The sequence below is a fragment of the Conger conger genome, chromosome 16, assembly GCF_963514075.1.
Source record: "Conger conger chromosome 16, fConCon1.1, whole genome shotgun sequence".
In the NCBI taxonomy this organism is placed as follows: Eukaryota; Metazoa; Chordata; class Actinopteri; order Anguilliformes; family Congridae; genus Conger; species Conger conger.
The window spans coordinates 7,210,642-7,236,597 of NC_083775.1; the positions used below are offsets into that span (position 1 = coordinate 7,210,642).

General features: G+C 43.8%; 2 protein-coding genes across 2 annotated transcripts in view; both read left to right on the forward strand.

Moving 5' to 3' along the window:
• The first annotated feature begins 3,461 nt into the window (after positions 1–3,461).
• LOC133115038 (uncharacterized) lies at positions 3,462–12,041 on the forward strand. Its single transcript, XM_061224749.1, has 4 exons — positions 3,462–3,572; positions 8,688–9,029; positions 10,242–10,417; positions 11,943–12,041. The coding sequence occupies exons 1-4, from the start codon at positions 3,524–3,526 to the stop codon at positions 12,039–12,041; spliced, it is 666 nt and encodes a 221-aa protein (XP_061080733.1). The 5' UTR covers positions 3,462–3,523.
• A 10,247-nt stretch (positions 12,042–22,288) lies between these two features.
• Positions 22,289–25,956, forward strand: part of LOC133114479 (septin-9-like) — an 87,840-nt gene continuing 84,172 nt past the window's right edge. Inside the window, exon 1 of the mRNA XM_061223928.1 lies at positions 22,289–22,521. Coding sequence (XP_061079912.1) covers positions 22,500–22,521 — 22 coding nt within the window. The 5' untranslated portion in view covers positions 22,289–22,499. The remainder of the gene's footprint in view (positions 22,522–25,956) is intronic.

Here is a 25,956-nt window from a genome sequence, read left to right on the forward strand (position 1 = left end):
CTGAACCTGTGTCTACTCTGAACCTTCTACGTTACATTAATGGTATTTGGCAGACACTCTTATCCCGAGCGACGTACAACAAAGTGCAAACTGCAAACCCATAACCAGGGATAAGTCTCCTGAAAGACCCTAGAGGGAAGTACAATTTCAACGGCTACCTGTACAACAAAGATAAGGACTAGGGCCTATTTGATCATCAGATTTATTAATTTATAAACTGCTTACCTAGCCAAACAAAACTAGCAAAGGTATCATCCTAATGACACAAGTAAATAACACAAGTAAAGCCCACAATTGAGGTTTACAGGGAGGTGGAGAGGTGCAGCTTGAAGAGGTGTGTCTTCAGTCTGCTACTCCTGGCAATTGTAGTTGTGGTAAACGGTGGCGTTCGGGAACACTGCTTTACCACAGTTGTGCTGAGAGTGGGGGTGGCCTGTAGCGTAGTGGTTAAGGTGCATGCCTGGGACCTGCAAGGTCGGTGGCTCAATCCCCGGTGTAGCCGCAATAAGATCTGCACAGCCGTTGGGCCCTTAACCCTGCATTGCTCCAGGGGAGGACTGGAGAATTGGAGGATTGTCTCCTGCTTAGTCTAATCAACTGCAAGTTTCTTTGGCTAAAAGCATTAGCCAAATGTAATGTAATGTAATGCTTGCCCTAAGAAGCTTGGACTGCCCTCATGGGCACCTTCCCTCTGGATAAGAGCGTCTGCCAAATGGTATTCATGTAAGTTATTTCTCGTGTTGCATTTCCTAAAATGGTTTTAGAGACTACAAATGTGTTTCATACTGTATCAGCATAATTTACAGCTGATTAAATTCCCATAGAGATCCATTCAAATGTATTGTTTTAGTATCAGCATCAAGTAATGAAAGTATTAAATGAAAGTATTTTGTTGCATATCCTTTGCATGCAATGACATGTTAATATGTCTGTGACATCATTATGGTGCCCTGAAATGGCCCTTTATTAATATCTGACAGTGCGCACTGTAACCGCATGTGATTTAAAAAAAATTCCAAATCTCAAATTGTGGAGTACAGTCCCGGCCAAAAGTTGTCGCATGAGTGGACAAAAGTGACAACTGCAAATTACCCAACTCTTAATTAGCTAATAAAGTTAGGAAACAACACAAATTAATCATAAGTAGGTAACTTTGAGCTATAAAAGCAGAAGTTTGACACTTTAAGCCATCAAGTTCATGCTCAACATTGCTTCTGTCAACATGCCTAAGATCAAACCAGAAACCAAAGTGCTGGGGAGCCGCGGTGGCGCAACAGGCTAAGACGCAGCAGACTTGCGGTTGCAGTTTGCTGCAGTTGCACACCGGGGACCCGGGGTTTCGATTCTCGGTCCTGCCAAAAGCCAAGTTTGGCCGGCTCACGTGGGGCAGCAATAATTGGCTCGCTGCTCCAGGGGGAGGGACTTGGCAGGGTTATTAGATCGCCGCACAATAAGCACATCGGGCGCCTCGGAATCACGGCAACGGGCACGAGACGAGACGGCTTGAAGAAGGCGTGTCGCTCTCATTCGGGCCGCCGAGGGACGGGGTACGGGCGGTACATCTAATACGACTACCTCCAATTGAATCAGACGAGGTACAATTGGCTACCAAATTGGGAGAAAAAGGGAAAAATATAAAAAAAAAAAAAAAAATTTTTAAAGAAACAAGTGCTCTCAAGTGCAAGTCTCCTGCTGAAGTTGCAGACATCTTCAATATGTCTAAACGGCAGGTGGAGAGGATTCGCCAGCGCTACCAAGAGACTGGCGACGTCCACGAAAGACCCAGGTCGACTGCTCGAGACGACAGCTTGCTGGTCCGACTGTCAAAAGCCAGCCCCATGTCAACCGCCTCACAGCTCCAGGAGGAGTGGACGCCAGCAACACCTGTTTCGTCAAGATCTGTACGTCGGATTCTCGCTCGCAATGGTCTCCACAGTCCACATTGCTGCCCAGAAACCAGCGCTAAACAAGAGACGGCTAAGAAACCGTGTTGCGTACGCCAAGGCCCACAGCCTGACGGAAGGTTGGATAGCAGAAAAGTGGCGAAAAATCGATTTTTCAGATGAACCGTCAGTTGAGCTCCATCCCAAGCGCCGCCAATATTGTTGAAGACCCTCTGGGGCCCGTCTGGACCCACGGTTCACCCAGAAGACAGTCAAATTTGGAGGTGGAAAGATTATGGCTTGGGGTTACATCCAATACGGAGGTGCCAGGGAGATCTGTAAGGTGGATGGTAACATTGACAGTGCCAAATATCAACAGATTCTTGCCTCCCAGTACATTCCCAACTACAAGAGGGGTCCGATTTTTCAACAGGATAGAGCTCCTTGCCATACCTCAGGTTCCACTATGAAGTTTCTCAGGGGGAAGAAGATCAAGGTCCTTCAGGGCTGGCCAGCACAGTCTCCAGATATGAATATTATTGAGCATATCTGGGGAAGAATGAAGGGGGAAGCTTGGAGGACCAAGACGAAGAACTTGGAGGAGCTTTGGGATGCCTGCAAGGTGGCCTTCCATGCCATCCCCGACGACTTCAACAAGCTCTATGACTCTCTGCCAAACCGGGTGGCAACTGTTCTGCAGGCCAAAGGAACCCATACAAGATATTAATTTCTTAACGTATAGTCCATGATGAAATACTAGACTGATTTTTCATTTGGTATTTTATTTACTTTTTGAGAGATAAAATTTATTGATTATAATTTGATTTCCGACAAGACTTTTGTCCAGGTAGAAACGGGCTTGTTCATCATTATCAAGCAATAAACCTTATAAGCATCTATTAAATTTTTGTTTTGCTAGTATCTAAATAAACTTTAGACACTTATGATTAATTTGTGTTGTTTCCTAACTGTATTCGCTAATTAAGAGTTGGGTAATTAGCAATTGTCACTTTTGTCCACTCATGCGACAAAACTTTTGGCCGGGACTGTACAGAGGTGAATAAATAATGGGTCTTTGTCCCAAACATTATGGAGGGCACTGTATGTGTTGCATATTGTGCCACAAGAAGTGGTGAACTGCAGACACTTTTTTGAAATTTTACCTTTTATTCACAACGGCAATTCAGACCATTCGGGCCATATAACCTGTACATATTCACCGCCTTTATATTTCAATTCAAATTGCTTTCAAATTTGATTAATACTGCACTGTACTGTTGCAGTCCATAAATGAGTGTGGGACTAAATCATGTTCTCTGAAATTTATTTTATTTTTAAATGCTACCCTAGGTGTAAAATCAACCTATGACCAGCTTGAAATACCAGCTACCAGCTATTTCAAAACATAGCTTGAGCCGGTCAAACCACGTCGAGTCTGGAGCTGGTCTGACTGATCACCCAGCTACTGGCCGTTTCAAAAACTTGCAGCTGGGTTGACCAGTTTCCTGAGCTTCAGCCGTCTTGTTCAGCAGGGTGTTGTATTTTTCCAAAGCGTAGATGTGGTTGGTGGGTGTTTTGGCAGAGAGCCCTGCTTGCGTGCACTTCCTGTGCTCTCGAGACGAGGCCGTGAGCGGAGGACGATGGCTCTCTGCTTGATGCTCGCACTGGGGTTCATCACCGAGGCTCACGGTGAGTGCCATCGGCTCGGTTTCTCCCCCTTTCTTTCCCTGCGTTTTCCCCCCACTACGCTCGCCGAGACCCTCTCATGATCTGTACCTTTGGTGATTTTTTTTATCTTAAAAATGAATCGATGTTTGTAATGGATACAATTTCTCCCGTTTTACAATTTTTGTTGTTGTTTCGGCTAATACGCTGTATATGAATTGTTGTAATATGTATGGATGTATGGATGTACAGTGCAGTCTGTAGGCATGTGGACAGCGGTACAAATGTGATATTTTGGCTCTGTATACTGGATTTTACATTGCGTTAAAGTCATTTGGCTGATGCTTTTATCCAAAGCAACTTACAGTTGATTAGACTAAGCAGGAGACAATTCTCCCCGGGAGCAATGCAGGGTTAAGGGCCTTGCTCAAGGGCCCAACTGCTGTGCGGATCTTATTGTGGCTACACCGGGGATCAAACTACTGACCTTGCGGGTCCCAGTCATGTATCCTAGCCTTTTAGACTTTAGATTTTGATTGCCTTTGGAGTCTGTTATTAGCATTTGTCAATGTGAGCATCAGAGTTAATGGAAGTCATTATGAGGCTGATAAATAAGAGGAAACAGTTTGAAACAATAGGCATACCAAAAAAAAGAAGAAAAGGAACATCATTAGAAAGAAATGGGGCATTGCTGTATGTTTGGGATCACTGCCTTGCTGTGGGACAAAGCACCTTCCTGACTTTGGAGGCATTTGATATACAGTCAGGTCCATAAATATTGGGACATCGACACAATTCTCCTCTTTTTGGCTCTATACACCACCACAATGAATTGAAATAAAACGAACAAGATATGCTGTAACTGCAGACTTTCAGCTTTAATTTGAGGGTATTTACATCCAAATCAGGTGAACGGTGTAGGAATTACAACAGTTTCTATATGTGCCACCCACTTTTTCAGGGACCAAAAGTAATGGGACAATTGGCTGCTCAGCTGTTCCATGGCCAGGTGTATGTTATTCCCTCATTATCTCATTTAAAAGGAGCAGATAAAAGGTCTAGAGTACATTTCAAGTGTGCTATTTGCATTTGGAATCTGTTGCTGTCAACTCTCAATATGAGATCCAAAGAGCTGTCACTATTAGTGAAGCAAGCCATCATTAGGCTGAAAAATCAAAACAAACCCATCAGAGAGATAGCAAAAACATTAGGTGTGGCCAAATCAACTGTTTGGAACATTCTTAAAAAGAAAGAACGCACCGGTGAGCTCAGCAACATCAAAAGACCCGGAAGACCACAGAAAATAACTGTGGTGGATGACGGAAGAATTATTTCCCTGGTGAAGAAAAACCCCTTCACAATAGTTGGCCAGATCAAGAACACTCCAGGAGGTAGGTGTATGTGTGTCAAAGTCAACAAACAAGAGAAGACTTCACCAGAGTGAATACAGAGGGTTCACCACAAGATGTAAACCATTGGTGAGCCTCAAAAACAGGAAGACCAGATTAGAGTTTGCCAAATAACATCTAAAAAAGCCTTTACAGTTCTGGAACAACATCCTATGGACAGGTGAGACAAAGATTAACTTGTACCTCCCAGCGTCCGCCATCAGACCCCTCCAACTTATCCAGAATGCAGCAGCTCGTCTGGTCTTCAACCTTCCCAAATACTCACACGTCACCCCCCTGCTTACTTCCCTCTACTGGCTGCCTGTCATGGCTCGCATCAAATTCAAAACATTGGTGCTAGCCTTCCAAGCAGTTAAGGGGTCTTCCCCAGCTTATCTACAAAAAATCAACAGACCCTACACCCCTGCCAGACCTCTTCGTTCAGCCTCCACAGGCCGCTTGGCACCTCCCCCTCTCCGAACCTCCACCTCACGCTCACGACTACTGTCTCTTCTGGCTCCACGGTGGTGGAACGAACTCCCCGTTGAGGTCAGAACTGAAGAATCTCTCTCCCCACCTTCAAGCACAAGCTGAAGACACACCTCTTCAAGCAGCACCTCTCCCCATCCCTCCCTACCTCCCTGTGAACCTTAATTGTTGTCTCTGTGACTTGCTTTGTGTATCGGTATTTTTAGTTAGCTAGGTAAGCAGTGTTTGGATAGTGAACTTTGGTCACTTTGCTCTGTTGTTTATTTCTTTGTTCAAAAAAAAAAAAAAATAAATAAAATTGGCCCTCGTCCTTATCTTTGTTGTACAGGTAGCAGTTGAAATTGTACTTCCCTCTAGGGTCTTTCAGCGAACTTATCCCCGGTTATGGGTATGCACTTTGTTGTACGTCCCTCTGGATAAGAGCGTCTGCCAAATGCCAATAATGTACCAGAATGATGGGAAGAGAAGAGTACCACCTCATCAGTGAAGCATGGTGGTGGTAGTGTCATGGCGTGGGCATGTATGGCTGCCAATGGAACTGGTTCCCTTGTATTTATTGATGATGTGACTGCTGACAAAAGCAGCAGGATGAATTCTGAAGTGTTTCGGGCAATATTATCTGCTCATATTCAGCCAAATGCTTCAGAACTCATTGGATGGCACTTCACAGTGCAGATGGACAATGACCCGAAGCATACTGCGAAAGCAACCAAAGAGTTTTTTAAGGCAAAGAAGTGGAATGTTATGCAATGGCCAAGTCAATCATCTGACCTGAATCCGATTGAACATGCATTTCACTTGCTTGGGGAAAATGCCCCAAGAACAAGCAGGAACTGAAGACAGTTGCAGTAGAGACCTGGCAGAGCATCACCAGGGCTGAAACCCAGCGTCTGGTGATGTCTATGCGTTCCAGACTTCAGGCTGTAATTTACTGCAAAGGATTTGCAACCAAGTATTAAAAAGTGAAAGTTTGATTTATGATTGTTAGTTTGTCCCATCACTTTTGGTCCCTTAAAAAGCGGGAGGCACATATAGAAACTGTTGTAATTCCTACACCGTTCACCTGATTTGGATGTAAATACCCTCAAATTAGCACATCTCGCTTCATTTCAAATCCATTGTGGTGGTGTATAGAGCCAAAAAGATGAGAATTGTGTCGATGTCCCAATATTTATGGACCTGACTGTATAACACCCCCACCAACATATTTCACAGAAATTTAGTTTTTTTTGGCGGTTCCTTTTAGCCTCCACACTTCGCTCCTTCCATCACTCTGACAGTGCTGCTCACTGGATTAAAAACATTTTTTTGCACCATTCATTGCAAACTCACTTGATGTGAATATTAACTGAAGCTCCTGACCTGTATCTACATGATTGTATGCATTGCACTGCTGCTACACAATTGGTTGATTAGATAATCCCATGAATAAGTAGGTGTAATAAATGAAAAATGTTCCTAATGAAGTGCTCGGTGAGTGCATCTGACTATTTATGATCTACGGAGTGTCGTAGCCCATTGAGAAAATGTAGGGCGACTTCAGCGATTTGCTTATATTACCCCTGCCCAACATGTTAAAATGCAGAGCTATAGGGAGCCCATATGAAATAAAGTATGATGTTTTCTGATACGATGTCTGGTAGGCTTAAAACATAGTTTTCGGGGGAAATTCAAGGCCATATCATGTCACAGCCTGAATCAAACATAAATGGGGAAAAATAAACGTCAATTCACCTGCTGAAAATAATTCCATTGTAGCGAGGAGTGTTCAAAATCTAAAATGTAGATGTGGGTCAGGAGCCTCAGTTTATGTTCACATCAACCATCAGAATGGGGATAAAATGCGATCTAAGTGAATTTGATTGTGGAATGATTGTTGGTGGCAGACAGGGTGGTTTGAGTATCTCAGAACCTGCTGATCTCCTGGGATTTTCACACACACTAGTCTCTAGAATTTGCAATGAATGGTGCAAAAAAATAAAATAAAATAAAAAAATCCAGGGAGCAGCAGTTCTGCAGACAGAAACACTTTGTTAATGAGAGAGGTCAGAGGAGAATGGCCAGACTGGTCAAAGCTGACAGGAAGGTGACCGTAACAAAAATAACCACACATTACAACAGTGGTATGCAGAAAAGCATCTCTGAACGCACAATGCATCATAACTGGATAGGCTACAGCAGTAGAAGTCTCATACCTAATAAAGTGCTCTGTGAGTGTACAATGTGCTAATATAATGTAACTATGCAAATGACACTTTGAAATTTGTTCACATTATTTATTTTAACCTTCATTTAACCAAGGAAGACCAAGTTTGTAATGGTCTCTTCAAGTTATTATCAAGGATATTGACAGCCTGTAGTGTAGTGGTTCAGGTACGTGACTGGGACCCGCAAGGTCGGTGGTTCGATCCCCATTGGGCCCTTGAGCAAGGCCCTTAACCCTGCACTGCTCCAGGGAAGGACTGTCTCCTGCTTAGTCTAATCAACTGTACATCGCTCTGGATAAGAGCGTCTACCTAATGCTATTAATGTACTGTAATGTAATATCAGGACGGGGGCAAATACTTTTTCATGTACCGTAGGTGTTCCTTTCGACTACTAGCGTGGGCTGGCGGAAAGGGGATGGCTGGTCTCATTTTAAGGCCAGAGCCTTCCTGTGTACTGTTATACTGGTCAAGCAGCTACCTGGTGTACAACAGTAGTGTCTCACCTGGAAAATGTTCCTGCAACTGCTCGCCGCGTGAGGCCAAGTGCAGTTCCCGAACAATTTTACCACACCACCACCCCACCACCCCACCACCATTAATCACACTCCTGTTATGTCTCAGCATGTGCATTATGGGCCAGTTCCACAGACACAAAGTCAGTGTAGTCCTGGACTAAATTTAGTTTTGTGTGGAGAATCTCCAGTCAATTAGTTATTTAGTCTTGGGCTACAGGCTTAAATCTGTAGCTGTGGAACTGGCCCCTATATCTAGTAGTATGACCTTGCAGGTCCTGAAGTGTAAACTTGGAGCGGCCTGTAGTGGTTAAGTTACATGACCGGGACCCGCAAGGTCGGTGGTTCGATTCCTGGTGTAGCCACAATAAGATCCGCACAGCCGTTGGGCCCTTGAGCAAGGCCCTTATCCCTGCATCGCTCCAGGGGAGGATTGTCTCCTGCTTAGTCTAATCAACTGTACGTCACTCTGGATAAGAGCGTCTGCCAAATGCCATGAATCTAATGTAATGTAAACCATGTGTGTGTGTCTCCAATCCGCAGGGAACACAAACGTCAGGTTTGTTGAGGCGAGGTCTGGAGGGGAGCTCTCCTTCAACTGTTCCACGACGCTGCTCCACGATGGCCTCACTGTGTACTGGAGTCTACCTGAGCCACAGGAAGTGCTCTTCCTCAACCATCATCCACATCGGCTGACAATAGACACGCTATTCAAGGGCAGAGCAACTGCCGCAGGAAATATTGCGATGCTCTCTGTAACCATCAGCAAGCTGACCGTGAACAACTCTGGCCTTTACTGGTGCAAATACAGCAAATACAACAAAGTAAACATAACCTTCGATGAGACCCGTGGAGACAGCCCGGTCACAATGCTGCATGTCACCGGCAAGTATTAGTGCTGTGTCATTTCTTGGATTGCCCCCCCAAAAAAAAAAAAAAAATTGCACTTATGATGACGACTATATGTTTAGAACAGCAGTCCAGGTGTATTTTTCTAGTTCTGGATGTGATGCTTTGACTTGTGGTAGAACCTATGCACTTGTAAGTCGCTTTGGATTAAAAGCGTCTGCCAAATGACTAAAATGTAAATGTAATTGCAGTGTGTTTTCGAAGTGTCGCATCCATCCGTCCGTCCGTTGTCTAGACGGGATATTCCTGGCCAGGGTTGCCGGTTCTATCTCCCGCCCGGGCTGTGTCGAAGTGTCCCTGAGCAAGACACCTAACCCCCAACTGCTCCTGACAATGCTGGTTGGCGCCTTGGATGGCAGCCAATCGCCTTTGGTGTGTGAGTGTGTGTATGAATGGGTGAATGAGGAGCAGCAATTGTACAGCGCTTTTGATAAAGGCGCTATATATATGCCAACCATTAACACCCTGGACATGTTGCCAGTTCATCGCAGGGCGCACTCACTCACACACACACACACACACACACACACACACACACACACACACACACACACACACACACACACACACACACACACACACACACACACACACACCACTCACACTCAGTCAACAGTAGAAAATGAAAATAAAAAGCAATCTTGCTTTTTAAAATTTGCATTGAAAGGTCTCATGTTTAATTCATTTAAATTTGGTGCCCAAATTTTTGCACCCCACTGTACCGCTATTGCAGCCATAAGCATAACTTACCTTTTTCTATGCTCACAGACTCAATGGGCCTCATTTATCAACCATGAGCCGAACTACACTGACCGTAAATCCTTTGCACAGATTTATCAAAGTTTTCTGACGTCAGTTTTTCCGTAGGAGCCGAACAAACTTCTCTAGTGGTCACACTGTTTTTGTTTTTTTTCTGTGTCATTTTGTCTTTGTTTTGTCTCTGTACATTAATTTTCACCTGGTTAAATGAAGGTTAAATTACATTTAAATGAAAACTATGATAATGTCTGAACAAAACTTCGCCAGGGAGGCTGGCTGGCTTGTGGTTCTCGGGCGGAAAACACAAGTCTGATCTTGCGTTGCGTTGGTGGCTCTCTCTCATGCGTTGGTGGCTCTCTCTCATGCGTTGGTGGCTCTCTCTCATGCGTTGGTGGCTCTCTCATGCGTTGGTGGCTCTCTCTCATGCAGGGGGCGAAGCAGGTGATGACAGGATGGAAGCAGGTGATGACAGGATGTGCCCTGGTGGTGATGACATCACTGGTGGTGATGACATCACTGGTGGTGATGACGGGATGATTTGGGCCATCGCCGGGCTGAGCGCCAGCTCTGTGCTCCTGTTCTGTGTCCTTCTCATCTGCGTCAAGGTGAGAATACACCATCTCCAAAAACGGTAGCAGACATGTGCATATTGGTAAATGGGTTGGCCTTTATATAGCGCCTTTATCCAAAGCGCTGTACAACTGATGCTTCTCATTCACCCATTACACACTCGCACACCAACGGCGATTGGCTGCCATGCAAGGCACCGACCAGCTCGTCAGGAGCATTTAGGGGTTGGGTGTCTTGCTCAGGGATACTTCCGACACACCCAGGGCGGAATTGAACCGGCAGCCCTCCGACTGCCAGACGACCGCTCTTGCCACCTGAGCCTGTCGCCCTATTACTGAACACGTTACACTACACTCTCAGAAAAAATGGTACTGAGATTTAAGTTTTTGAATTTTTATAAATATTTCTTGAAAACATGTCTTCACTTTGTCATTATGGATTATTGAGTGTAGATTGATGGGCAGAAATGACAGTATATTATCCATTTCAACACCAAAAAGTGAATACTTTCTGAAGCCACTGTTCACATCAATAGATATGCCGCCGTTGCAATGAAAGATTATTAATATTATTTTAATGTGTGCCTGGAGCTTCCAGTAAATTGAAATTAAGCTTTTATTCTTTGGCTAATTTTCCGACTTTATAAACACCCCCCCCCCCCCCCCCTCAAGAGCGACTTGTTCTACTTTAGTTACCTGGAGTTTCTTTCTGAGTGCTCCACCTTCTCTCTTTTTGAGGAACCCTGGGGTTCCGTAGAAGATCCCTGTCTCGTTAAAGGGTTCTGTGTTGGCCAAAATGGTTCTTGATCTGGGTGCTTTCACACTGCACGCCTAAGATAGGGGTTTTCTTTATGGAGAAGAGCCAAAGAACCCATTTTTTCTGAGAGCGTACAGCCATTTAACAGACCATAGCATGAATGCAAGGGAAACATACATTTACTTCTCTTGATATGAGCCGAATATTAATTTTTTTGTACTGCTGGTGGTATTTTAGCTATCAATGTATTATTGTTGTTATTATTGTTATTAGTTTTTAGGTTTTTTTTTTTTTTTTTTTTCAGAAAATGAATAAGTTTGCTGTTTTGATAATTAAATACCGTATTGTTCTTTTTTTCCCATCAGGAGGATATAGATATGCAATACATCAACAATTGTACTGTAAATGTTATTGGTCATGTACTTTAACTGGAGTTATAGTATATGCATTGATGTGAGAGAAGTTGTGAAATGCTACACGTCTGCATACCCTAGGAAATTCTTCATTTGAAAAGATGGATAGTTTAGTCTGAAGCAGAAATTAGGCTCACCAGAAAGTTGCCTTGTTGGCCTGCTAGGTGTCAGAATGATTGGATTGGTGTAAAAAAAATGTATTCTTTTTTTTTTTTTACATCTTATGAGAATATTCAGTTTATAACATTCTATTTGTGGGCATTTCCATCTAAAGGATTAAAGTACGTCCTGTACCTGTGTTGTTCGTCTGCCCGTTGCTACGGTAACACAAAGTTTCAATGTTTTTCCTATGTTTTACTAACCTTCCCCCGTACGTGTCCCCTCGCTCCAGGTGAAGAGATTCCAGGAGAGGAAGGGGCAGATCCGTCCACCCTCTGATCACGGAATTTACGAGGACATGCGTCCCCAGTTGCCTAAATCCCAGCCCTGACTCTGCGGAGCAGTGGGCATGCGCAGGAATTGTAAATCAACCTCTCGTGGGAGGCGCGCAAAAAACGCATATTTAACATCAGTTTAATAACGTAAACTCACTGTGTTGCGAATAGAACCACGCCTCCACCAGAACTTACACATTGATTTGTGAATTAGACCGATGATTAGGCTAAGGAGTTATACTACAGGCAATATAACCTGTATGCAAAGCGAAACATTCGGGTCGCATTTGTCTGAATATTCGAGCCGCTGTTTAGCGTCTGGCATGTGATACCAGCCTGCTTGGAATGAGCGTTTATCCTTCACTTCGGGTTGGCTGAGGGCTTTTTCGGCAATACGAATAAACAGAACAGTCAGTGTGATCACTCACTCGCCCCCTTTGCTTTCATTCTCTCGTCCTTTCCACAACCTCATCGCCATCGCCCTGGTAGCAAGCGGTAGCATCATTTCGGGGGGGACTCTCTCCCAAAATGACTTCAAACAATGTAGCTCGCGGTTAGCACTGATATTGCGGCTGCTACTGCAAGCCCGCCAACCTGTCCTGATGCATTATGGAACATACAGTTTTAAACTGTAGACTACTAATCCCTGCAAGTTGCTTTATTTTATTTTTTTAGTTGTACTAATTTCTGTATTCAAGTGAATTTTGCAAATGGCCATTTGTTTATTTTTTTTTACATTTTAATAATTTTTATTTTAAAAAATATTTTTGGGGGTTGCAAGCGCCAGCCACAACGAGGCACGCCCCTGCCTGGAGCAATGCGAGTATTAGGGCCATTGCTCAAGGGCTCAACAGCTGTGCTGATCTTATCACGGTTACAATTATAATGGCTAGTTATCGTGGCTGTTAATTACATTTCAATTACTTCTGTAGTACATTACATTACATTATTGGCATTTGGCAGACACTCTTATCCAGGTGCTAGAACTGGTTCTTTTCTGGTTTTCCTCGAGTGTGTCTGTAATGTTTCTGTATTTGTTCTGTATGTTTTCATGTTTAGTCTTGTTTATTATTCATTTTTCTTAGTTACCTGGTTTATGTTTCCCATTACAGTTCTCCATTGTCCTCCCCTGTTATGTCTGCGTCTGAATGTTTACCAGTCTAGTCACTCCCCTGTCTGCGTGTCCCACTATTTGGGTGGTTACGGTAGTTTTCGGTTTTTCAACATTTTTTCTAAAACTCGCGATTCTTACTTCCTGCTTTTTCTTGGTAGTTAAATGTTGTAAAGCACGATTCTTACTAACTACTACTAATCTAGGTTTTGTACAGTACTAATCCGATTAATACACTTACTGTCTGTCTAACTAACAATCACTTTTATTAGGTAGTTTAAAAATATTCACGTACTCACACTATCTCTTAGTATTTCTGCACTGTTCTGTAACTCCGCCTCCCTATGCTATCCCTGATTACTCGTTTAGTTTCAGCGAAGTGTTCGCACCTGTCTCTAACTATCACTACGTCTTCAAACTATGCAAATGTCTACTCCCTAATCCGGAGCTGTATGTTTTACATGTTTTGTTTCGTGCATCCAGTCCGCGTTTTCGTTTCCCTCCCGTTATTATGTTATTACCCTATTATGTTTCCCCACCTATTGTCTATTTGTTTAGCCCACCTTTTTTCCTCTGCCCCGCCTAGATTGTCACCTTCCCTCTTGTATTTAAACCTCAGTCTCAGTATGCTTCTTTGTCAGAACATTGATCTTAGTAAGTGCCGAATGTGTGTAAGCCTTATTATAGAGATTCTTGATAGACACCCCTTTGCCTTGACTTCTGTACCTGCCCTCTTGTTTTGTTTGCTCATCTGATCTTCTGGTTTTTTCAATGTGTTATTTTGCATTTTTTGACTACGAGTTTGTTTTTGCCCTTTTGTACCTTCGCCCTGTGATTTCCTGGATTTTGACCTCTCGCTTGTTTTTGTACTATTCTTTGGCTAGTTCGTCTTGTCCTGTTCTGTTCCCGAGCCCTTGTTTCCATCCCCCAGTTCTAGCCTCCTTGTTTTCCTTGCCCCTGCCCTTGTTCCTGAGTCCTTGCCCTTGCCCATGCCCTTGGTTTTCTAGTTATCTGGTTTTCTGTTGAACTTGGTTTTCTGGTTTTGACCCCTGCCTGCTTCCCCGGACTCTTCTTTGTTTGTTGGATTTTGTACTTCTGCATTTTTGGATGGACCTCCTGGTTTTGACCCTGGCATGTTTTTCGACTCTGCTCTGTCTGCTCCTGCTGTAATTAAATCGCCATTTTTCTGCACCCCCGTCTGCTTCTGGTTCCTCTGTTCCCCCCAGCATAACAGTGTCCATACATCCACTGACGAACGGCTATACGGATCTCCAGTGTTGCTGCTTAGGGGGCAGTAATATCACACCTGTCATAGGACAGACGGTTTTTGGTTGCGATTTTGCACCCGCAACATTGCTACACCGCCTACATGCAACACTACAGTCATACTGATCTCTCATACCCCATAGTAACCAATTATTTATTCAAAGTAAGTTGTCTCATTTTCCTGTTCATGACTAAAACGAGCTAGTCCTGAACAGGAAAATGAAATGTAAATGCTAAAATGTACTCTGTGTGATGAATTGAAGATCGTTTGGGAAATGGCAGTTTTGTCGGTTGATTTACTGTGCACAAATCAGAGATCACCCTTGAGTTGTTTGCTCACCGTGGAAGATTGGACAAACAACCTGTGGTTTCTTCAGCTCTTCACAGGTTCAGAGTTTCATGTGGCTTTGTGATGGTGATAGATTCCGTGGTCGTGCCCTTTGCTCCATCATGTAAAAGTCTTTTGAACTCTTATTTTTCACTAACTGTGTAAACGTTTGAACTACAAACGTTTGGACTGACACAGATTCACTATCTGTAGCAATTGTTGAGATTTAGTGGCGTTGTGAACGCAGCCCATAAATGACGAGATGACACAAATGTTCGTTGAAAATGTATTTCTTCCTGTACACAAGCTAACATAAGCGGTTTCCAAACTGCACATGAGCTAACATAAGCTGGTCGTTTGGTTGACTGATACACGGCTAGCTGTACACACAGCTTGCTGAACAACAGCGTGCCGGATGACGAAATGCTGCCCACAACTGTGGGGCCTTACACTGGCTGTTCTGAGCTGGTTCAACCTGCATGAACATACGTACATACATTTCCATTTAGTTCAATTACCACGCACTTATACATTTTTCTTAACATCAAATATCTAATTTACAATGCATCAAATGAAATTCACATCGGTAATAATAAAACAAACAATATTATCGGCATTTTACGCGAGTTCGTTCCACCACCGTGGAGCCAGAACAGACAGTAGTCGTGAGCGTGATGTGGAGGTTTGGAGAGGGGGAGGTGCCAGGCGGCCTGTGGAGGCTGAACGAAGAGGTCTGGCAGGGGTGTAGGGTCTGATGATTTTTTGTAGATAAGCTGGGGAAGACCCTTTAACTGCTTGGAAGGCTAGCACCAATGTTTTGAATTTGATGCGAGCCATGACAGGCAGCCAGTGGAGGGAAGTAAGCAGGGGGGTGACGTGTGAGTATTTGGGAAGGTTGAAGACCAGACGAGCTGCTGCATTCTGGACGAGTTGGAGGGGTCTGATGGCAGACGCTGGGAGGCCAGCCAAGAGGGAATTGCAGTAGTCCAGGCGGGACAGAACCATCGCTTGGACCAGGAGCTGGGTCGAGTAGGGGGTGAGAAAGGGGCGGATTCTCCGTATATTGTATAGGAAGAACCTGCATGACCGGGTCACCGCCACAATGTTCTCGGAGAGGGACAGTCTGCTGTCCATCACCACGCAGAGGTTCCTTGCACTGGGTGACAGCGTGAGTGTGGTATCCCCGAGGGAAATGGAGAGATCCAGATGGGGAGAGGTTTTAGCAGGGATGAATATCATTTCAGTCTTGCCTGGGTTGAGCTTTAGATGGTGGTTGTCCATCCAGCTCTGGATGTCCCTCAGGCAAGCAGAGATACGGGCTGAAACCTGCGTATCAGACGGCGGGAACGAGACGAAGAGTTGGGTATCGTCCGCGTAGCAGTGGTAGGATAGCCCATGTGCAGTGATCACAGGGCCAAGGGAGCGAGTGTAAAGAGAAAAAAGAAGCGGGCCTAGGACTGAGCCCTGGGGAACTCCTGTGGCGAGGGGCCGAGGGGTCGATACCGAACCAGCCCAGGCAACCTGGAAGGAGCGACCAGAGAGGTAGGACTCAATCCAGTCCAGGGCTATGCCACAGATGCCCGTTGCTGACAGGGCAGACAGGAGGATGGAGTGATCCACAGTGTCGAAGGCAGCAGAGAGATCTAGAAGAATGAGGACAGAGGAGAGGGAGGCTGCTCGTGCGGCATGGAGTGATTCACTGACGGAGAAGAGCGCGGTCTCTGTTGAGTGGCCCGATCTGAAGCCAGACTGATGGGGGTCTAGCAGGTTGTTGTTAGAAAAGAAAGAAGAAAGTTGAGTAGAAGCGGCTCGTCCTATAGTTTTAGAAAGGAAAGGAAGAAGAGATACTGGGCGGTAGTTCTGGATGATGGAGGGATCCAGAGTAGGCTTTTTTAGCAGCGGAGTGATGTGGGCCCTCTTGGAGGATGCCGGAAAACAGCCGGAAGACAGGGAGGAGTTGACAAGGGAGGTGACAAATGGGAGAATGTCAGGTGTGATAGTTTGGAGAAGAGAAGAGGGGATAGGGTCAAGGGCACAGGTTGTAGGGCGGTGGCAGAGCAGGAGTTGAGAAACATCAGAGACTGTAAGGGGGGAGAAAGTGGAAAAGGAAGGGATGGGCCAAGAGGGGGGGGAAGGGCACAGTGAGGGGGGCGGTGGTTGTAAAGGATCTACGGATGACTGTGACCGTCTCATCGAAGAAATCAGCAAAGTCATCAGCAGCAAAGGAGGACTGAGGAGGTGGTGCATTGAGGAAAGAGGAGAAAATAGAGAAAGGTTTCCGGGGGTTAGAACCGGAGTTCTGAATTTGTGTTTGAAAGTATTTTGCTTTGGCGGCAGTGACAGCGGAAGAGAATGCCGCCCGGAGAGACTGGTAAGTCGTGAGGTCTGAAGCGTCTCTGGAGTTCCCCCACTTCCTCTCCGCTTCCTCTGAATCGCCTGCGCTGCGTGAAGATGTCATCTGTGCGCCTCACATTAATGCGATAGGTACATCAATGGTTCCACCTGCTGGCCAGGCCGGCATACAATTATCCAACTACATAACTTACTGTACAGGCATATCTCGCTCTGCCCCCTGTCCTTGACCGTCTACACAGTTCGAGATGCCCCTCCCCCCCGCCAGCCGGCTGCTTTATTAAACTCTGGTTACATATGGGTCACTCTGTAATTCTAGCACAATTCAGCAGTTAATCAGTTTGAAACTATACAGGGTACATATCATACTTTAATATGGATATATGGATACACTTTTAGCATACATCGTCGAGAGTTTTGGAGAAACCAGCCTGCTCACTAAGCTGGAGTCTGAATTTTCCCCTACAGAACAACCTCCCTGCTGATTGTCTTAGCCAACGTTGTCCAGCAGTTCTATCTCAGAGAAGTGATGCAGTTGTAACGCTGAAGGGTGATCACAAAAAATATTGACTTGATACAGTTTTTAACTATTCTGCCAAATTACTAAAATGTAATGTAAAATGTATAGTACGTTTATTTTGGACCTTTCATTGAATTATTTTTGAAAGAATCTTATTTGTGCAGAACGCTATACAGGTGCCCAAGACTTATGTATGGCACTGAGGACCCAGACACAGACCACAGACCACATTCCAAAAACATAGTTTATTAGTCAGATTTTGTAGCCAGGAGATCCAATACAAAGACAAAAACAGAAGGCAAAAGAATAGTCGAAAAAACAGGCAAGAAGGTCAAAAATCCAGAAAATCATTCGGCAAAAGTACAAAAGGGCAAAGGCAAAAATCGAAGTCACAAACAAAGCAGATAATCAGAAACCGGAAAAACAGAAGGGCAAACAAAACAAGAGGGTAAGACAGGCTCGAAAAACAAGGTCAAAGGGGTGTCTTTATGAATCTCAAGAAATAGGCATACTGGTAACTCGGCACAATAAATGATCAACGTTCTGACACTGGTTCAAACAGAGACTGAGGTTTAAATACATGAGGGAAGGTGACAATCTAGACGGGGCTGGGAAAAAGGTGGGCTCAACAAATAGACAACAGTTGGGGAAACATAATAGGGTAATAACATAATAACGGGAGGGAGACGAAAACGCGGACTGGATGCATGTAAAAAAACATGTAAAACATACGGCTCCGGATTAGGGAGTAGACATTTGCATAGATTGAAGACGTAGTGATAGTCAGAGTGTGCGAACACTTCGCTGAAACTAAGCGAGTAATCAGGGCTAGCATAGGGAGGCGGAGTTATAGAACAGTGCAGAAAAACTAAGAGATTGCGTTAGTGAATTAGTTACGTGAATATTTCTAAACTACCCAATAAAAGTGATTGTTAGTTAGTTAGACAGACAGTAAGTGTATTAATTGGATTAGTATTGTACAATACCTAGATTAGTAGTAGTTAGAAAGAATAGTGCTTTACAACATTTAACTACCAAGAAAAAGCAGGATGTAAGAATCGCAACTCGCAAGAATCGAGTTTGGAAGGAATGTTTGAAAACCCGAAACTACCGTAAACACCCGAATAGTGGGACACGCAGACAGGGGAGTGACTAGGCTGGTAAACATTCAGACACAGACATAACAGGGGATGACAAATGAGAACTGTAATGGAAAACAATAACCAAGGATGTATGAAAAATGAATAAATAACAAGAATAAACATAAATACACACAGGACAAATACAGAAACATAACATTTGCACAGTACTGTATGTCCTTTAGCCATTTAAAATGGACAATAAAGGCATATGCAAGGCAGCTAAGGTGTTTGGGTAGTTGTTTGAATGTTAGTAAGTTTTTCTCTCTCCTTATTTTTGTAAAAAAAAATATATATTCTCTCCCTTTTCCACACTATCCAGTCCACAGTAGCATCTGTCTGTTCATCCACCTGTCTGTCTGTCTCTGTCTGTCTGTCTGTCTGCATGTCCAAGTGTCTACACAAGTCACTCTTTCCACACTTAAATAAAAAAGTTTTAATTTATTGTTATCTTTAGTTATGATGTTGTCTTTTGTTTTACCCCCTTCCCAAAGACTTCACACTGTTTTTTTCTTCCTCTTCTCTCTCTCTCTCTCTCTCTCTCTCTCTCTCTCTCTCTCTCAAAATTACCAATTTAATAATAAATATATATATAATATATATATACATATATATATATATATATATATAGATATATATATATAGATATAGATATAGATATATAGTATTATTAAAAATAAAGTTGGCCTGGGTGGGGGGAATTTTATTTCTTTATGTTTTTAGTTTTTTTTGCTGTGTGTTTCAGTGGCGGAGAACTGAAACGTTCCAACTATACTTAAATAAACATATTGTAAATGGGAAAACGTTTTGTTTAAAACTAGCAATTGGTGAGCGTGGTCCCTCCACAAGTGATACCTGGAGCTAATTAATTCCGGGTTAAAGGAGCTCCAGTGTTGCTGCTTAGGGGCAGTTTTTGGTTGTGATTTTGCACCCGCAACATTGCTACACCGCCTACATGCAACACTACAGTCATACTGATCTCTCATACCCCATAGTAACTTACTTTGAATAAATAATTGGTTATCTCGTAAACCTGTTGTCGCGTGTCTCATTTTCCTGTTCAGGACTAAAACAAGCTAGTTGTAACAGGAAAATGAAATATAAATGCTAAAATGTACTCTGTGTGATGAATTGAAGATAGTTTGGGAAACGGCAGTTTTTGTTTTCTCACAGTGGAAGATTTGACAAACAACCTGTGGTTTCTTCAGCTCCGAAGCGAGAGCAGAGCTTCATTCTTGTGCCTTTGTGATGGTGATAGATTTGGTGGTCTGCCAGTCCTTACGCAGCTGTTTTTTTTGTCTTTGTGATGGTGATAGTTTCCGTGGTCGTGCTCTTGCTGTTCAGAGGCCTGTTTGCTCCATCATGCAAATGTCTTTTGAACTCTTATTTATTCACTTACTGTCTTTTGACTTTTGCCTTCATTATGCAGTAGAATGATCTTATATCTAATCTCAGCAGAACTACAGTACTGTGCAGAAGTCTTAGGCACGCTAGACTTTTTTGTGTGTGTTAGTATAAAAGAACACATTTGAGATTTCCAAATATTCATTCATAAGCAATCAACTACTTTTTACATAAACTTGATCGAGGCTGTCTGAGATCAGAAGCAAGGAGCCAACCAAAGTCTGCAGAAGAATTGTGGCAAGTTCTCCAGCTTGGAACAACCTCCTGCTGATTGTCTTAGAACTGCTGGACAACGTTGTCTATCTCAGAGAAGTGATGCAGTTTTAACGCTGAAGGGTGGTCACAAAAAATATTGACTTGATTCAGTTTTTAACTATTCTGCCAAATTACTAAAATGTAAAGTAAAATGTATAGTACGTTTATTTAGGACCTTTCATTGAATTATTTTTGAAAGAATCTTATTTGTGCAGAACGCTATACAGGTGCCTAAGACATTTGCACAGTACTGTATGTCCTTTAGCCATTTAAAATGGACAATAAAGGCATATGCAAGGCAGCTAAGGTGTTTGGGTAGTTGTTTGTTTGAATGTTAGTAAGTTTTTCTCTCTCTCCTTATTTTTGTAAAAAAAAATTATTCTCTCCCTTTTCCACACTATCCAGTCCACAGTAGCATCTGTCTGTTCATCCACCTGTCTGTCTGTCTCTGTCTGTCTGTCTAACTTTTGAAGGTAAGATATTCTCCAACGTAATGTCATTAACATTTTGGGAACAACTTTGTTCAGGAGGCCACAGCGGTTGCTTTCTGTAACCTGTTTGTTTGATTGGATGGATGGAAGTCCTGCTCTGTAGTAGTAGCAGGATGCACAAAGCAACGGATTGTATAAATACTGATAGACTTGATATTATATGCAGTTCAGGAGGCGTCTCTGTTTCCAGCATTATCTGACGCTGCGATAAAAATGTGCACTGAATGGCTGATTTGACTGGAAATTCAATAAACAAAAGGGTGACTTTTGGTGAAATTGTAATGCACCAAATGTCCACCAGATGGCATCGTATTTCCAAAAATCACACTTTCACTAATGGCGAACCGCAAACTTAAGTAAATATATAAACAATAATTATTATTATTAATAAATGTCATGTGTTTAATAGATTCTGTGGTTTACACTGAGGAATATGATTTAATCGTAGCTGATGGCACTAGTGTTTGGACACTAAAGGAATTAAGATATAATTATAAGATATAAAGAAATTAAAAAAATATGTAGCCAACTGACACAATCCGTAGTGTAGGAACATTGAAGCATCGCTGTTTATTTGTTTATTAAACCAAGATTCAAATCGAAGGGCTGGGTGAAATTAAATATACACGCAAATGAAAATGCACTTGTGCAAAATGGCATTAAATCTTTTTAGACTGTATTTCAGTGTAAACCGGCTCGAAAGCTGTCCCCTATACTGTCGTGTAGGCTACGGTTTTTGAGACAAAAATTGTCGTCTTCTGTTCTCGCTCAGTCGCCGCCAAAATGTTGTCGTTTCCTTTATCATCGGTTCCGGTGGTGCGTGTGTCCGTGTGTATAGTTGTGTGGTATAGACAGTGTACAGACGAAATAACGAGTGACTACTTTGGGCGCTCATGAACAGTTTTCCTCTAAAAAATATTCAATCTTACGTGCCGTCACGTGCACATCGCCGCTCCAGCTAGAATGTAACAATACACGTTCTGTTCGTAACTGGATGTCGAACTGGACAGTTTACCTGCATTCTTATCACTTAGTGGTTGGTCAAGTGACATCACTGAGGGAAACGTGCAGACGAGACGAAGCTGGTCCGCGTTCATACACCAATCCGTAAAATCAATTAATCGATTTTAAAGTCTAACCTTACAGATGCCAAGTGAGGGCATCCAGTGCACACCAAACATTAACTTTGGAATTTGCCTTACCGAAGTACGATTGTACACACAGCCCCGCCTCAGGGTAGGATGTGTGTAAGAAAATGACAAACCAATGTTATGGGTGAATTTTATTTATTTATTTATTTATTTAGTTGTGTTTCAGTGGCGGAGAACTGAAACGTTTCAACTATACTTAAATAACCATATTGTAAATGGGAAAACATTTTGTTTAAAACAAGCGAACACCGGAACCGAATATTACCCTGTGCAGCGCAGGTGTGCCCGGAGGCCGAACTACACGGGAGTGGGAGGAACGGCAACACAACAAGGAATTGCGCCAGCGCAGGTTAAGTCACGTACATAACTGCGAATGGAGACTTGACAGGAATTAACAACTTTACCGTCAACCGAAAGACTCGCGACGGAGTGAAGGACTAAAGCAAACAATTAAACTCTTCAAGGCTACCTGCATCCGTAGCTCACCTGACCGAAATATGAAGAGAACCGGATACACAGGTGACCCTCGATATAGAGTTGCAATTTTTTTTCCTATTTCTGACTCTCGTTACATTTCTGTTGGACTTTAACCCGATAGCATTGTGCTGTTGACTTGTGAGTGGAAATCGCGCTCTCTGATCATCCGGGTTCCTCTAGGGACACACTATACTAAGTTTGGGAATTAGGTTCCTGTTCCATAGAATACTGTACGTGTAGTATTGTACAATGTACCACATTTGCTATTTCACCATCAGTTATTGTAGACCATGACATTGCTTAAGTTGCTTGTTAATTCAAAGTTACAACTGTGAACCTTTTCCTCTATGCGTGTGGCAAGCAGTAGCTATGCGTATTTGTGTGTGTGTGAGCGCGCGCGCGTGTGTGTGTTATTGTTTCGGACGGGCTGCGACTGTCGTTCCTCTGGTGCTAACGGTTGATGTTTTTTTTTTCATTGTACATTGTTTATAAACGGAACAAGCAAGTTGGCAAACTTGTTACCCTAGTTGTAAACTTCCCCTAGGTGACTGAGTTGTGGTTTAAAAAAACAAAAAGATTTATGGGTGCGGCCGTGATCCAACTGCCATAATGGGAAAATGCAAAGTTACTAAATTAATCTATTGAGCAGTATGGAATGCCATAATTTAAATAATAACAGCACTGTATTATGCGCGGAAAGAGATGACAATTGTTCCCTCTGCCAAATGGACCATCCTGGTCTTATGAAGAAGGGATATGCTCTCTAATAAAAACACGCCAGCTATATATGAAATGGTATCCCTGTGATACTTTTGAAACAATTCAAATATGTTACCTTCCGTTAATTGAATTTGTTTAATTACATTTTACTGGCTAGGTAAATACATACGCATACACTGCATTCGTTATGCCATGTCGGGTATCGGTACAAGCTCCCTTGTAATATGAAACAAGAAATGTATAACCTATTGTGTGTGGCAACTGTGTTTGTTTGGTATGTGATGAATAGCAATTGTTTTTCCTAGCACACTGCTCTGTGTGTATGTGTGTGTGTGTGTTTGTGTGTTTGTGCGTGTGTGTATGTATGTATTTGTGCCTGTGTGTTTTGACTGATAATTGTATTTGCGAAAATCCATAATTGTTAATGAGATGTAGTTCGAGCTCATCCTGTTGAAAATTATATTACATAGGTATTATATTAGGTAGATATGATGTAACTTGCCCTGCGATGGACTGGCGACCTGTCCAGGGTGTATTCCTGCCTTTCGCCCAATGTATGCTGGGATAGGCTCCAGCCCCCCTGCGACCCTGTTCAGGATAAGCGGGTTAAGATAATGGATGGATGGATGGATGATGTAACTTTTAGGCAGTTTTCACACCTTACATGGAGGGCTTGATTTAATGAGTCAGCAGAGGTAGACAATGAAATTTAAGAAAGTAAAAGGGTTTATTTTGCTTTGCCAAACAGCCGTTAGCAGGCTGTGTAAAGGCTGTTAAAGGTACAATAGGTAATTTCGGACTTCTAATTGGCAATTAGAACCAATTTTAAACCAATGAGCTTGAATTATTGTACAGCTATATGATATTTTGATACAGACTGTCGGGCTGTCAACTGCATATTTTGAAACCCGAATTTAAGGACAATAAACACAGGCAGAAAGGTGACTCAACATATCAGTGAGCTTTTTTCAATGATAGGAAAGGATTTATATCAATGTTTTAGCACAAAAATCTAGGGCCGCAGTGTCTGCAGGTTTAACTCCAGTCCTGGAGGGCCATAGTGTCTGCAGGGTGAACTCCAGTCCTGGAGGGCCGCAGTGTCTGCAGGGTTAACTCCAGTCCTGGAGGGTCGCAGCGTCTGCAGGTTTAACTCCAGTCCTGGAGGGCCGCAGCGTCTGCAGGTTTAACTCCAGTCCTGGAGGGCTGCAGTGTCTGCAGGTTTAACTCCAGTCCTGGAGGGCCGCAGTGTCTGCAGGTTTAACTCCAGTCCTGGAGGGTCGCAGTGTCTGCAGGTTTAACTCCAGTCCTGGAGGGCCGCAGTGTCTGCAGGTTTAACTCCACTCCTGGAGGGCTGCAGTGTCTGCAGGTTTAACTCCAGTCCTGGAGGGCCTCAGTGTCTCCTGGTGGTGCATTCCTTTTGATCAGCAACCACTTTAGGCCTTAAGAGCCTGGTTTAAGTAATCAGTTACTTAAAACAGTCATTTATTTAGCTGATGCTTGTATCCAAAGTTGATTAGACTAAACGGGGGCCAATCTGCCCCAGAGCAATGTGGGGTTAAGGTCTTTGCTCAAGGGCCAAACAGCCTGAACAACCAGCCTCCTGGGTCCCAGTCATGTACCTTAGCCACTAGGCTACAGGCTGCCCCAGTCATGTACCTTAGCCACTAGGCTACAGGCCGCCCTCATGCTGAAACACCGCGGCCCTCCAGGGCTCGTAAGTTACAAGTTCCCTGTCGGCTCCTTAAGCGCCACACTTTGCTGGATATGGGAATTTGTTTTTTTTTTTTTTTTTTTTTTGCTCTTGGGAGTGGCATGCGTTGAGCCTCCTTCTCAAAGGGCCCATTTGTTGGCGTTCTTCACCCGGCCCCTCCCCTCCCTGTCGTCACGGCGATCGCGGCTCGCCCAACACGTCTGGGGAGGTGCGTGTTGGGTCTTGCGCGTCCCTGTGGGTTTTGTGTCGTGATATTCGCTCAGCTCTGCGAGCTGGAGTGCGTTTTTTCTGAGAGGAGAACGCTTACCGAACCCACAGGTTCCCCCCCCCCCGGCTCACGCCTGTACCCGGTTCCGAATTCCTTCGTTCCCCCTTATTTCCCTCCCGATTTCGGGAATTCACGTTTCGTGCGTGTTTGTCCTCGTCATTGCGGATTCCCTCTGTCGATTTTGGGAGATTGCAGCCGAGCGAGTGCCTCCCTCAGACAGGCACGATGGCGAGCCTGCTTTTCACGCCGCGGCCTGGCCTTGCTCGTTCCATCACATTCACTCGCAATGGAGAGCAGTGGTGGTGATGTGCGGCTCATCGGTCTGGGTCAGGCTGAGCCGAAGATGGCTCTCTGCCATCCGCCTTGGGATGTCCTGCGGTTCCAGTCGAAATGCGCAGCGAGCGTCAGACGGGTGACGGCAGACCCGAGAGATTGCAGTTCAACCGTTTAAGGTGTAAGATCACAAATGTGTTTGGAATGTTCTTAACTGAACATTTTAGTGCTGATGGTGAATAACGATCAGTCTAGAACACTGACTTAGAATAAAACATAATAAAAAAAATAAAAAAAACACTCCCAAAAAACGTTAAAGCGTGAAGGAAAAAGAGGAGGGGGCCAGGTACAGGGCCTTGGGGGACGCCTGGGTGTTAGACAAGCCCCCAGTCCAGGAAATACCCTAAAGGACCATGCAGGGACGTAAAATTCAACCCACAAGAACAGAGCCCGGGAGCCCTTGTGAGGTCGGGGTGGAGAGAAGCAGCATGTGTCCTGTGATGGT